The 13,437-nt window shown below is 48.8% G+C and overlaps 1 protein-coding gene across 3 annotated transcripts in view; it reads left to right on the top strand.

Annotated features, from left to right (window-relative positions):
* Positions 1–13,437, top strand: part of LOC129713895 (receptor-type tyrosine-protein phosphatase eta-like) — a 57,188-nt gene that overhangs the window by 29,502 nt on the left and 14,249 nt on the right. Inside the window, exons 9-15 of one of the 3 annotated variants that reach the window (XM_055663262.1) lie at positions 1,309–1,587; positions 2,011–2,289; positions 3,790–4,068; positions 5,651–5,929; positions 7,033–7,311; positions 9,921–10,193; positions 12,184–12,277. In XM_055663262.1, coding sequence (XP_055519237.1) covers positions 1,309–1,587; positions 2,011–2,289; positions 3,790–4,068; positions 5,651–5,929; positions 7,033–7,311; positions 9,921–10,193; positions 12,184–12,277 — 1,762 coding nt within the window. The remainder of the gene's footprint in view (positions 1–1,308; positions 1,588–2,010; positions 2,290–3,789; positions 4,069–5,650; positions 5,930–7,032; positions 7,312–9,920; positions 10,194–12,183; positions 12,278–13,437) is intronic. The other 2 variants (XM_055663260.1, XM_055663261.1) reach the window with 2 other exon arrangements.

Genomic DNA, 13,437 nt, shown 5'->3' with positions numbered 1-13,437 from the left:
GAAGGTTCACCAGACTGATTCCTGGGATGCCAGGACTTTCATGTGAAGAAAGAATGGATAGACTCGGCTTGTACTCGCTAGAATTTAGAAGATTGAGGGGGGATCTTATAGAAACTTACAAAATTCTTAAGGGGTTGGACAGGCTAGATGCAGGAAGATTGTTCCCGATGTTGGGGAAGTCCAGAACAAGGGGTCACAGTTTAAGGATAAATGGGAAATATTTTAGGACTGAGATGAGAAACACATTTTTCACACAGAGAGTGGTGAATCTCTGGAATTCTCTGCCACAGAAAGTAGTTGAGGCCACAGTTCATTGGCTATATTTAAGAGGGAGTTAGATGTGGCCCTTGTGGCTAAAGGGATCAGAGGGTATGGAGAGAAGGCAGGGATGGGATACTGAGTTGGATGATCAGCCATGATCATATTGAATGGTGGTGCAGGCTCGAAGGGCCGAATGGCCTACTCCTGCACCTATTGTCTATGTTTCTATCGTATAGTATAGTATATCTTTATTGTCATTTTCCTGAGTACTCACATACCCAGAGGAAACAAAAAAACGTTGCTCAACCAGTGTCCTTTCAGTGTGCAGTAACAAATAAATAGAAATAAAAATACATATATCATGAACAAATTAAACATTCTACTCTCTACTAAACATCAACAGGCGTTCCGATCGGCAGCGGCACGACAGTGGCTCTGCTACAGTGTGTCCAGGTTGGTGGTTGGTGCGCGATGCTTTGGCAGGGGGCAAAGTCTGTTTATCAGTCTTATAGCCTGCGGGAAGAAACTGAGGAGCTTTTGCAGCTAATGCTCCTGTACCAGGATGGAGAATATGTGATGCGGTGGGTGGTAGGGGTCTTTGATGATGGAGATATGTTTCTATCCCTGGGAGCTTTGTTGAAGATAACTCAATGGCCACCCAGGAAAATTGACCAAGGGGCAGGCAATGGCAGGGTGACTGATATTCCACATCCTGTACCCAACAATACACACACAATATCTGCTTGACCCACACACAGCCCAAGTACACACACAATGCAGGGTGAGTTACTCCAGCTTTTTGTGTCTATCTTCGGTTTAAAACCAGCATCTGCAGTTCCTTCCTACACATGTGGCTTTGAATCATTTTCATTGTTTTTTAATAAGGTGGTGTGTTTTATTCCTCACTGATGGTGGAGTCAGTGATAATCCAGACCAGTCAGTCAATGTTCACCACACACACGTTGTGCTGGACACACAGCTCAAGGCACTCGAGATTCAGGGGTGTCCCACACAATCTAACCCCTCCCTCTGCCTCTCTCGTCACAGATCCCTCTACAGTGACTGGACTGTCTGTGGTGAACGGGACAACACAGACGTTAAGTATTGAATGGACGACACCAAATAATACAAGAGCCTCGAATTACACCTACAACGTTACAGTCACTAATGTTGCTGGCGGTGTTGGTTGGACCCAGAGCACGAGTAAAGGCGAGACAACATTCACAGCGACAGGGCTGCAACCTGGGGATCAATACCAGCTGTTGGTGCGGTCAGTCACACCTGAGGACACACGGAGCACACCTGTGGAGGTGACAAGTACCACAAGTAAGTAACTGCGACCCAAACGCCCGAGTAGTAGCAGTACAGTTTAGCCCAAAATACAGGATTAGCCCGTCTAACACAGGCCAGTTGGCAACCCTAGATACAGCATGGAAACAGGCCCTTCGGCCCACCGAGTCGGTGCCGACCAGCGGTCACCCGTACCCTAGTTCTATCCCACACACGGGACTATTTACAGAAGCCGATTAAGCCACAAACCTGAAGGTACGCAAAAATGCTGGAGAAACTCAGCGGGTGCAGCAGCATCTACGGAGCGAAGGAAATAGGCAACGTTTCGGGCCGAAACCCTTCTCCAGCATTTTGTGTCTAACCACACAATTTGAGTTGGACACACACAGCAGGAGAGCACTCAGGAAATATAGGGTGCCCCACACAATCTAACCCCTGCCTCTGCCTCTCTCGTAACAGATCCCTCTCCAGTGACTGGACTGTCTGTGGTGACCAGGACAACACACTCGTTAAGTATTGAATGGACGACACCAAATAATACAAGAGCCTCGAATTACACCTACAACGTTACAGTCACTAATGTTGCTAGCGGTGTTGGTTGGACCCAGAGCACGAGTAAAGGCGAGATAACATTCACAGCGACAGGGCTGCAACCTGGGGATCAATATCAGCTGTTGGTGCGGTCAGTCACACCTGAGGACACACGGAGCACACCTGCACAGGTGACAAGCGCCTCGAGTAAGTAACTCAAAAAAAGATCGACACAATAATGCTGGAGAAACTCAGCGGGTGCAGCAGCATCTACGGAGCGAAGGAAATAGGCAACGTTTCGGCCCGAAACCCTTCCATCAATCTGAAGAAGGGTTTCGGCCCAAAACGTTGCCTATTTCCTTCGCTCCATAGATGCTGCTGCACCCGCTGAGTTTCTCCAGCATTTTTGTGTACCTTCAATTTTCCAGCATCTGCTGTTCCTTCTTAAACATTGCATTTCGTTGTCTCTGTACTGTACACTGACAATGACAATTAAAATTGAATCTGAATCTGAATTAAAATTGAATCTGAACATAGGCTACAAACCAGCACGTCTTTGGAATGTGGGAGGGAACCGGAACACCCAGAGAAAACACATGTGGTCACAGGGAGAACGTGCAAACTCCGTACAGACAGCACCCGTGGTCAGGATCGAACCGGGGGTCTCTGGCGCTGTGGGGCAGCAACTCTACCCGCTGCGCCACCGAATGAAGTGCAATTAGTGTGGTTAGAGTGGGGTAACAAATACTGCTGGTCTGGGGTGGGGCTGTGGAAATTAAAGGCACATTACGGGAATCAGTTAGTTAAATATGTAACGAGTGAGGCCCAGCGCAAATTGGAGGAACAGCACCTGATATTTCGCTTGGGCAGCTTACACCCCAGCGGTATGAACATGGACTTCTCTAACTTCAAGTTGAAACTTGCTTTCCCTCTCCCTCCATCCCTTCCCCCTTCCCAGTTCTCCAACCAGTCTTAAACCCCTGTCCCACTGTACGAGTTCATTCCAAGAGCTCTCTCTCTCCCCCGAGTTTGCCCTGATTCCAACTCGGAGATTTACGGTAATGGCCGCTCGTCGGTACTCGGGGCTCTCGTGGACATTTTTCAACATGTCGAAAAATCTTCACCAGTCTTCCCGTGCTTACCTGCCGTTAGCGAGTCTTCCCGAGTACCTACCGTTAGCGTTACAAACCGCTTAGAGACGTCCCCGAGCTCCGACGTACCCGCTACGTACATTCTCCGTGCTTACCACGAGTTTGATTTTTTTTTAAACTCGGGAGAGCTCTTGGAATGAACTCGTACCGTGTGGGACAGGGCCATTACTGTCCCCGACTACATTTTATCTCTGTACCGCCCACTTCCCTGAGATCGCTTTGAAGACGGGTCCCGAATATGGAAGCCCCTGTGATGGAGGTTTGTGTTAACTCTCATGTGGTCGTTCCTCTTGTTGCTTTTCACTTCGTATGGCTGTGTGATGCCTCAAGTTTCACTGTACCTCAATTAGTACATGTGACGATATACTGACCTTGAGTACCCTGACCCGGAGCATCACACGTTCCTTCTCTCCAGAGATGCTGCCTGTCCCGCTGAGTTACTCCAGCATTTTGTGTCTAACCACACAATTTGAGTTGGACACACACAGCAGGAGAGCACTCAGGAAATAGGGTGCCCCACACAATCTAACCCCTCCCTCTGCCTCTCTCGTAACAGATCCCTCTCCAGTGACTGGACTGTCTGTGGTGATTGGGACAACAGATTCGTTAAGGATTGAATGGATGACACCAAATAATACAAGAGCCTCGAATTACACCTACAACGTTACAGTCACTAATGTTGCTGGCGGTGTTGGTTGGACCAAGAGCACGAGTAAAGGCGAGGTAGCATTCACAGCGACAGGGCTGCAACCTGGGGATCAATACCAGCTGTTGGTGCGGTCAGTCACACCTGAGGACACATGGAGCACACCTGCACAGGTGACAAAAACCACAAGTAAGTAACTCCGACCCAAACGCCCGAGTAGTAGCAGTACTGTTTAGCCCAAAATACGGGATTAGCCCGTCTAACACAGGCCAGTTGGCAACCCTAGATACAGCATGGAAACAGGCCCTTCGGCCCACCGAGTCGGTGCCGACCAGCGGTCACCCGCACCCTAGTACTATCCCACACACGGGACTATTTACAGAAGCCGATTAAGCTACAAACCTGAAGGTAGACAAAAATGCTGGAGAAACTCAGCGGGTGCAGCAGCATCTATGGAGCGAAGGAAATAGGCAACGTTTCGGCCCGAAACCCTTCCATCAGTCTGAAGAAGGGTTTCGGCCCGAAACATTGCCAATTTCCTTCGCTCCATTGATGCTGCTGCACCCGCTGAGTTTCTCCAGCATTTTTGTCTACCTTCGATTTTCCGGCATCAGCAGTTGCTTCTTAAACACAAATGTTTATCAGACAGTAGATTAGTTTGGTTTAGAGATACAGCATGGAAACCGGCCTCAATTAGTACATGTGACGATATACTGACGTTGAATACCCTGACCCGGAGTGTCACACGTTCCTTCGCTCCAGAGATTCCGGTGGGCGGCACGACTCACGTCACAGCGGCCTCTGCAGTCCGTCTGTCTTTTGGTTATTTTTTGTCCCGTTTTAATGTAGTTTTAATTTTTTTGATGGGGTATGTGTGTGTGTGTGTGTGTGAGTGTGTGGGGGGGGGGGGAAACTTTTAAAATCTTTCCCCTGCACGGAGAACCCGACCTTTTCCCTGTCGGGTCTCCGTTGTCGTTGGGGCTGCAACGTGGAACGGTCTCCAGCAGGAACGTCCTGGGGCTCCAGTCACGGAGCTGCGGAGCTACTCACCATCACGGAGCTGGCCGAGTCCGGAGCGGGAGGAGCGGTGGTGGAGCGCTGCTGCGACCCGACCCCCGGAGATTCGGAGGCTTCAACCGCAGGTCTGGTAGACAGTGACACCGGGAGCCCGCGGGTCCCTGGGGAGACCGCTTTTCGGGGCTTCCGCAACGGCGACTTCACCCGCCCGAGTCGCGGGGTCGAGGATGACCAGGAGCAGGGCCTTACATCACCGCCCGGCGCGGCTTCAACGGCTGCGGGACTTTGCCAGCGCCCGCCCGGGGCTCCAACAACAAGACCCGGAGCGCGGCCTTGCATCACCCGGCGCGGTGTTAAATGGCCGCGGGACAATTGTTATCGCCCGCCGGGGGCTCTGACTTTGACTCTGACATCGGGGGGAGAGGGAAGTGCAGGGGAGAGATACGTTTTTTTTGCCTTCCATCACAGCGAGGAGGAGATGCGCTGTGATGGATGTCTGTGTAAATTGTGTTGTGTCTTGGGTCTTTTTTTCCTTGTGTGTATGACTGCAGAAACAACATTTCACTTGAGCCTCTATGGGGTTCAAGTGACAAATAAATTGTATTGTATTGTATTGTATGCTGCCTGTCCCGCTGAGTTACTCCAGCATTTTGTGTCTAACCACACAATTTGAGTTGGACACACAGCAGGAGAGCACTCAGGAAATAGGGTGCCCCACACAATCTAACCCCTCCCTCTGCCTCTCTCGTAACAGATCCCTCTCCAGTGACTGGACTGTCTGTGGTGAACGGGACTACACAGTCGTTAAGGATTGAATGGACGACACCAAATAATACAAGAGCCTCGGATTACACCTACAACGTTACAGTCACGAATGTTGCTGGCGGTGTTGGTTTGACCACTATCACGAGTAAAGGCGAGACAACATTCACAGCGACAGGGCTGCAACCTGGGGATCAATACCAGCTGTTGGTGCGGTCAGTCACACCTGAGAACACACGGAGCACACCTGTGGAGTTGACAAGCACCTCGAGTAAGTAACTCAAAAAAATATAGACACAAAATGCTGGAGTAACTCAGCGGGACAGGCAGCATCTGTAGCGAGAAGGAATGGGTAAAATCTGTCTTGAGCAGTATGAAGAAGGGTCTAGACCTGAAACGTCACCCATTCCTTCTCTCCAGAGATGCCGCCTGTCCCGCTGAGTTACTCCAGCATTTGGTGTCTAGAAGGTCCTGAAATTTCACCAGCGGGTGGAGTGTTTTCGGAACTCGCTGCTGAAGGCCCTTTGCTGAGTCAGAGATATTCTTGCTTAGTACGGGTGTCGGGGTTATGGGGAGAAGGCAGGAGAATGGGGTTGCAAGGGAGAGATAGATCAAGAGAAGCTGGATGTTTTCAAGAGAGAGTTAGATTTAGCTCTAGAGGCTAACGGAATCAAGGGATATGGGGAGAAGGCAGGAACGGGGTACTGATTGGGGATGATCAGCCTTGATCACATTGAATGGCAGTGCTGGCTCGAAGGGCCGAATGGCCTCCTCCTGCACCTATTGTCTATGTTTCTCGAATGTTATAGTTTCTCGTAAGGAGGAATGAATACAACAGGAAAATCATGCTTCAGTTTCAATTGACATCGGTGAGACCTTATTGTAACATATAAGATTGTTAAGGGCTTGGACACGCTAGAGGCAGCAAACATCGTCCCGATGTTGGGGGAGTCCAGAACCAGGGGCCACACACACACAATTTAATAATGAGGGGTAAGCCATTTAGAACGGAGACGAGGAAACACTTTTTCTCACAGAGAGTGATGAGTCTGTGGAATTCTCTGCCTCGGAGGGCGGTGGAGGCTGGTTCTCTGGATGCTTTCAAGAGAGAGCTAGATAGGGCTCTTAAAGATAGTGGGGTCAGGGGATATGGGGAGAAGGCGTTTTGGAACGGGGTACTGATTGGGGATGATCAGCCATGATCACATTGAATGGCGGTGCTGGCTGGAAGGGCCGAATGGCCTACTCTTGCACCTATTGTCTATTGTCTGTTGTTTGAGTCTACAACAGCCATGATTTAATGGCGGAGTGGTAGCTGAAGTCCGCAAGGTGCTGGATATCTCCTATGTTAACTCTCTGCCTTCTTCTCGACAGATCCATCTCCAGTCTCTGGGTTGACCGTGATCAACACGACAACGGTGTCAATGGAAGTAGCATGGGCAGCGCCCACGGATGCAAGAGCCCCGGAGTACACGTACAGGATTACACTCACCAACGTTACCCGTAGTGGCCGCGCGGCTATCGACACAGGTCCGGGCGTGACAACCTTCACGGTGACTAGGCTGGTCCCTGGCGTACAATACCAGCTGATGATGCAGTCAGTCACCCCTGGAGGCACACTGAGTTCCCCTGAGACCGTGGTTAACTCCACAAGTAAGTCATTTCTTTTGAAGTAACGGTAATGGCTCCAATGCAACACGCTAACACTCCGGAGTAGCTCAGCAGGACAGGCAGCATCCCTGGAGAGTGGTGAGTCTGTGGGATTCTCTGCCTCACAGAGGGCGGTGGAGGCAGGTTCTCTGGATGCTTTCAAGAGAGAGCTAGATAGGGCTCTTAAAGATAGCGGAGTCAGGGGATATGGGGGGAAGGCAGGAACGGGGTACTGATTGGGGACGATCAGCCATGATCACATTGAATGGAGGTGCAGGCTCGAAGGGCCGAATGGCCTACTCCTGCACCTATTGTCTATGTTTCTATGCTGGCCCAAAGGGCCGAATGGCCTACTCCTGCACCTATTGTCTATGTTTCTATGCTGGCCCAAAGGGCCGAATGGCCTACTCCTGCACCTATTGTCTATGTTTCTATGCTGGCCCAAAGGGCCGAATGGCCTACTCCTGCACCTATTGTCTATGTTTCTATGCTGGCCCAAAGGGCCGAATGGCCTACTCCTGCACCTATTGTCTGTTGTCTAATGTCTATTGAGATAAGGCAAGGGTGGCGTTTCGGGACGAGACCCTTCTCCAGACTGAGAGTCAGGGGGAGAGGGAGTCTAGAGATATGGAAGGGTGCGGAGAGAATGTAAGGTGTGAAAAGCAGACGCTGATCAGGGAAAGGTAGAATGCTTCATCTTTGGCTGAGGGGAAGGTGACAACGAGGCATGCAAACAGTAAAATGAATCAGGAGGACAGTGAAACTAATCCGAGAAATAGGATGGGGAAAGCAAGTGTTACTGGTGGACAAAATTGCTGGAGAAACTCAGCGGGTGCAGCAGCATCTATGGAGCGAAGGAAATGGGCAACGTTTCGGGCCGAAACCCTGAAGGAAATAGGCAACGTTTCGAGCCGAAACCCTGAAGGAAATAGGCAACGTTTCGGGCCGAAACCCTGAAGGAAATAGGCAACGTTTCGGGCCGAAACCCGGAAGGGTTTCGTCCCGAAACGTTGCCTATTTCCTTCGCTCCATAGATGCTGCCGCACCCGCTGAGTTTCTCCAGCAATTTTGTCCACCTTCCATTTTCCAGCATCTGCAGTTCCTTCTTGAACATAGAGATATTCACTGTCTGCTAGCCATGCATTGAATATTACAAGGAGATGCAAGAATTCCTTAGAGCTATTGCCTAAGTTTTCTTAATCAATATTTTCAGGCCCCTCAGATGCCATATTAGGTGTCCTTGAGACTCTTGAAAGGCGCCCATAAATAAAATGTAAAATTATTATTATTATTATTATTAGATTAAATATTTTTTGATGCTGTTAATCATATTCTGCTCCTATCTCTGTGAAGTGCTCGTCATGAGGTGAAAGGAACAGCAGATGCTGGTCTACCCCGAAGATAGACAGTAAATGCTGGAGTACCTCAGCGGGTCAGGCAGCATCTCTGGAGAGAAGGAATGGTTGATGTTCCTGAAGAAGGGTCTCGCCCCGAAAAGTCACCTGGTCCTTTTCTCCAGAGATGCTGCCTGTCCCGCTGAGTTACTCCAGCATTTTGCGTCTATCTGAGGTCCTCATCACGTAACTGTCTCGGGGGTGAAGATATGGAAGGATATCGTCCCCATGTTGAGGGGAATCCAGAACCAGGGGTCATAGTTTAAGAAGGTAGGCCATTTAGGACTGAGAAGAGAAAAAACGTTTTCACCCAGAGAGTTGTGAATCTGTGGAAGACACTGGAGGCCAATTCACTGGATATTCTCAAGAGAGAATTAGATTTAGCTCTTAGAGCTAAAGGAATCGAGGGATATGGGGAGAAGGCAGGAACGGGGTACTGATTTTAGATGATCAGCCATGGTCACAATGAATGGCGGTGCTGGTTCGAAGGGCCAAACCTGCACCTATTTTTCTATGTTTCTTCGATGTTTCTATATAACCATATAACAATTACAGCACGGAAACAGGCCATCTCGGCCCTTCTAGTCCCTGCCGAACACGAATTCTCCCCTAGTCCCATCTACCTGCACTCATACCATAACCCTCCATTCCTTTCCCGTCCATATAACTATCCAATTTATTTTTAAATGATAAAATCGAACCTGCCTCCACCACCTCCACTGGAAGCTCATTCCACACCGCTACCACTCTCTGAGTAAAGAAGTTCCCCCTCATGTTACCCCTAAACTTCTGTCCCTTAATTCTCAAGTCATGTCCTCTTGTTTGAATCTTCCCTACTGTCAGTGAGAAAAGCTTATCCACGTCAACTCTGTCTATCCCTCTCATCATTTTAAAGACCTCTATCAAGTCCCCCCTTAACCTTCCGCGCTCCAGAGAATAAAGACCTAACTTGTTCAACCTATCTCTGTAACTTAGTTGCTGAAACCCAGGCAACATTCTAGTAAATCTCCTCTGTACTCTCTCTATTTTGTTGACATCCTTCCTATAATTAGGCGACCAAAATTGTACACCATACTCCAGAATTGGCCTCACCAATGCCTTGTACAATTTTAACATTACATCCCAACTTCTATACTCAATGCTCTGCTCTATATGCTGGAGGGAAGGCATGGACATGTGCCTCCAGACTGTAAACACGTCACTCCATCTATTTTCCAGTTCCTGCCGCTATATCTGACTTCCAGTGCTCAGGAAGTACAGGGTACACGGTGGAGACGAAATGGAGCCAACCAAACGGCCAGTTCAGCATGTTCAAAGCCTCCACCTATGATGGTGACCAATTAATCAGCAACCAAGTCCTTGGGAAGGAGGAGAGAAGCCTGACAGTGGACAACCTGCAGCCAGGACGAACGTATACACTCACCATCGTCACCGAGAGTGGGAAGACATCCAGCCAACAGATGACCACAAATTGCCAAACCAGCTTTAATCGTGAGTATATTGAATGCAAATGCTTCCTCCATCCATGTCAGGGCCTGATAGCCCTTGTGAGTGACTATTATTAATACTATTGCACTCTCATTGTTTTTTTATCTGTACTGTGTGCGTGTGTGTGTATGTTTGAACTATCTTCTGAAGATAGACACAAAATGCTGGAGTAACTCAACATCTCTATATAGAAGGAATGGGTGACGTTTCAGGTTGAGACCCTCCTTTATGCTGAACTAAACTAAGCTAATGACTCAATGAGTAAACCATGCTGGTCCTTGGTTCAAGAGAGTTTATTGTCATGTGTCCCTGATAGAACAATGAGATTCTTGCTTTGCTTCAGCACAACAGAACATAGTAGGCATAGACTACAAAACAGATCAGTGTGTCCATATATCATTATATAAATATATACACACACATGAATAAATAAACTGATAAAGTGCAAATAACAGATATGGGCTATTAATGTTCAGTTTTGTCCGAGCCAGGTTTAATAGCCTGATGGCTGTGGGGAAGTAGCTATTCCTGAACCTGGATGTTGCAGTCTTCAGGCTCCTGTACCTTCTACCTGAAGGTAGCGGGGAGATGAGTGTGTGGCCAGGATGGTGTGGGTCTTTGATGATACTGCCAGCCTTTTTGAGGCTGTGGGGAAGTAGCTATTCCTGAACCTGGATGTTGCAGTCTTCAGGCTCCTGTACCTTCTACCTGAAGGCAGCAGGGAGATGAGTGTGTGGCCAGGATGGTGTGGGTCTTTGATGATGCTGCCAGCCTTTTTGAGGCAGCGACTGCGATAAATCCCCTCGATGGAAGGAAGGTCAGAGCCGATGATGGACTGGGCAGTGTTTACTACTTCTTGTAGTCTTTTCCTCTCCAGGGCGATTTGTTTAGTTAAGTTTAGTTTAGAGACACACTGCAGAAACAGGCCCTTCGGCCCACCAAGCCCGCACCACCCAGCGATCCCCGCACACTAACACTATCCTACACACACCAGGGACAATTTTTACATTTACACCAAGCCAATTAACCTACAAACCTGCACGTCTTTGGAGCGGGGGAGAAAACCGAAGATCTTGGAGAAAACCCACGCAGGTCACAGGGAGAACGTACAAACTCCGTTCAGACAGCGCCCATAGTCAGTATTGAACCTGGTCTCCAGTGCCGTGAGGCAGCAAGTCTACTTGCAAGTCTATTCTTGCTATTGAGGGGGTGCAGCGTAGGTTTACCAGGTTAATTCCCGGGATGGCGGGACTGTCATATGCTGAGAGAATGGAGCAGCTGGGCTTGTACACTCTGGAGTTTAGAAGGATGAGAGGGTATCTCATTGAGACATATAAGATTGTTAAGGGTTAGGACATGCTAGAGGCAGGAAACATGTTCCCGATGTTGGGGGAGTCCAGAACCAGGGGCAACACACAGTTTAAGAATAAGCGGTAAGCCATTTAGAACGGAGACGAGGAAACACTTTTTCTCACAGAGAGTGGTGAGTCTGTGGAATTCTCTGCCTCAGAGGGCGGTGGAGGCCGGTTCTCTGGATACTTTCGAGAGAGAGCTAGATAGGGCTCTTAAAGATAGCGGAGTCAGGGGATATGGGGAGAAGGCAGGAACGGGGTACTGATTGGGGATGATCAGCCATGATCACATTGAATGGCGTTGTGCTGGCTCGAAGGGCCGAATGGCCTCTACTCCTGCACCTATTGCCTAGTGTCTCTTGTCTACCGCTGCACCACCTTGCCACGCAGGAGATGGGCAAGGTCCTCAATGAGTATTTCTCCTCTGCTCCCTCTCTTTGACTGCCAATCACCCCCCCCGGACACTTATTATTATTATTATTATTTTTTTTTTTATTCAAATCGTTTGCTATGTCGCTCTTCAAGGGAGATGCTAAATGCATTTCGTTGTCTCTGTACTGTACACTGACAATGACAATTAAAATTGAATCTGAATCTGAATCTGAATGTTTGTGATAACCATCCATTTATGATCTTTGCAGCCATTATCATTGGAGCCACGATTGGCTCGTTACTGGGCTTGATCCTGATTGGCATCCTGGTGTTCTTCATCATCCGTAAAAGCCGGCAGCAGAGGTACGAGTCAACATCTCATGTTCTTATGTATTAGGAGCAGAATTAGGCCATTTGGCCCTTCAAGTCTACTCCGCCATTCAATCATGGCTGATCTATCTCTCCCTCCTAACCCCATTCTCCTGCCTTCTCCCCATAACCCCTGACACCCGTACTAATCAAAGATAGACCACTCCACAAAAAGCTGGAGTAACTCAGCGGGACAGGCAGCATCTCTGGAGAGAAGGAATGGGTGACGTTTCGGGTCGAGACACTTCTTCAGATCAAGGTCTTCCGCAATTGGCCCTGATGTCTTGGACAATACAGCTCACCCCCTCCATGACACACTGACCAACCTGAGGAGCACCTTCAGCAACAGACTGGTTCCACCAAGATGCAGCACAGAACGCCACAGGAGATCCTTCTTCCCCGTGGCTATCAAACTGTACAACTCCTCCCCCCTCTGTCATGGGGTGGGCTGCTTCAGTGGGATATGGGCCAAATGCAGGCAGATGGGACTAGTGTAGATGGGAAAGCTTGGGAACTGCTCTGCCCAGGACAAGGAGGCTCTGCAGAGAGTAGTGCGTTCGGCCGAACGCACTGTGGGAACTTCACTCGCCCCCCTGCAGGAACTATACATCAGGAGGTGCAACTCCAGAGCCAACAAGATCATGGGAGACACCTTCCACCCCTGTAATGGACTTCCAGCTGCTACGGTCAGGCAAACGCCTCCGTTGCCATGCTGTGAGAACGGAGTGGATGAGAATGAATTTCTTCCCAGACTGTAAACTCCTATCTCACCAGGGACTAACTTTTACTGAACCACTCTACTGCTTTTTCAAAATTGCTGTTTTTTTCCCTTTTTCCTTCCACCCCCCTTAATATTTAATATGTAAAATAATATGTGATTCTGTTTGTAGTTTGTTTGGTTGTTTGCTTGTTTGTCTTTTTGCACAAAGTCCGCGAGCATTGCCACTTTTCATCTCACTGCACATCTCGTATGTGTATGTGACAAATAAACTTGACTTGACTTGACTTGACATGTTGGCCAGTGTGGGCAAGTTGGTCCACAGAGGGTGGAGGGTGAATTTTCCACTTATCTCCTTTAAAATCAGCTTTAAGATCTGGACTAATTGCATATGGACTGTGTATCAATTTTTGCATCTTTTTTTGTTTAATAATAT

This window comes from Leucoraja erinacea, chromosome 37 (assembly GCF_028641065.1).
Source record: "Leucoraja erinacea ecotype New England chromosome 37, Leri_hhj_1, whole genome shotgun sequence".
Taxonomy (NCBI): Eukaryota; Metazoa; Chordata; class Chondrichthyes; order Rajiformes; family Rajidae; genus Leucoraja; species Leucoraja erinaceus.
Note: the sequence above shows the minus strand (reverse complement) of the source record. Positions and strands in the feature narration are given on the sequence as shown.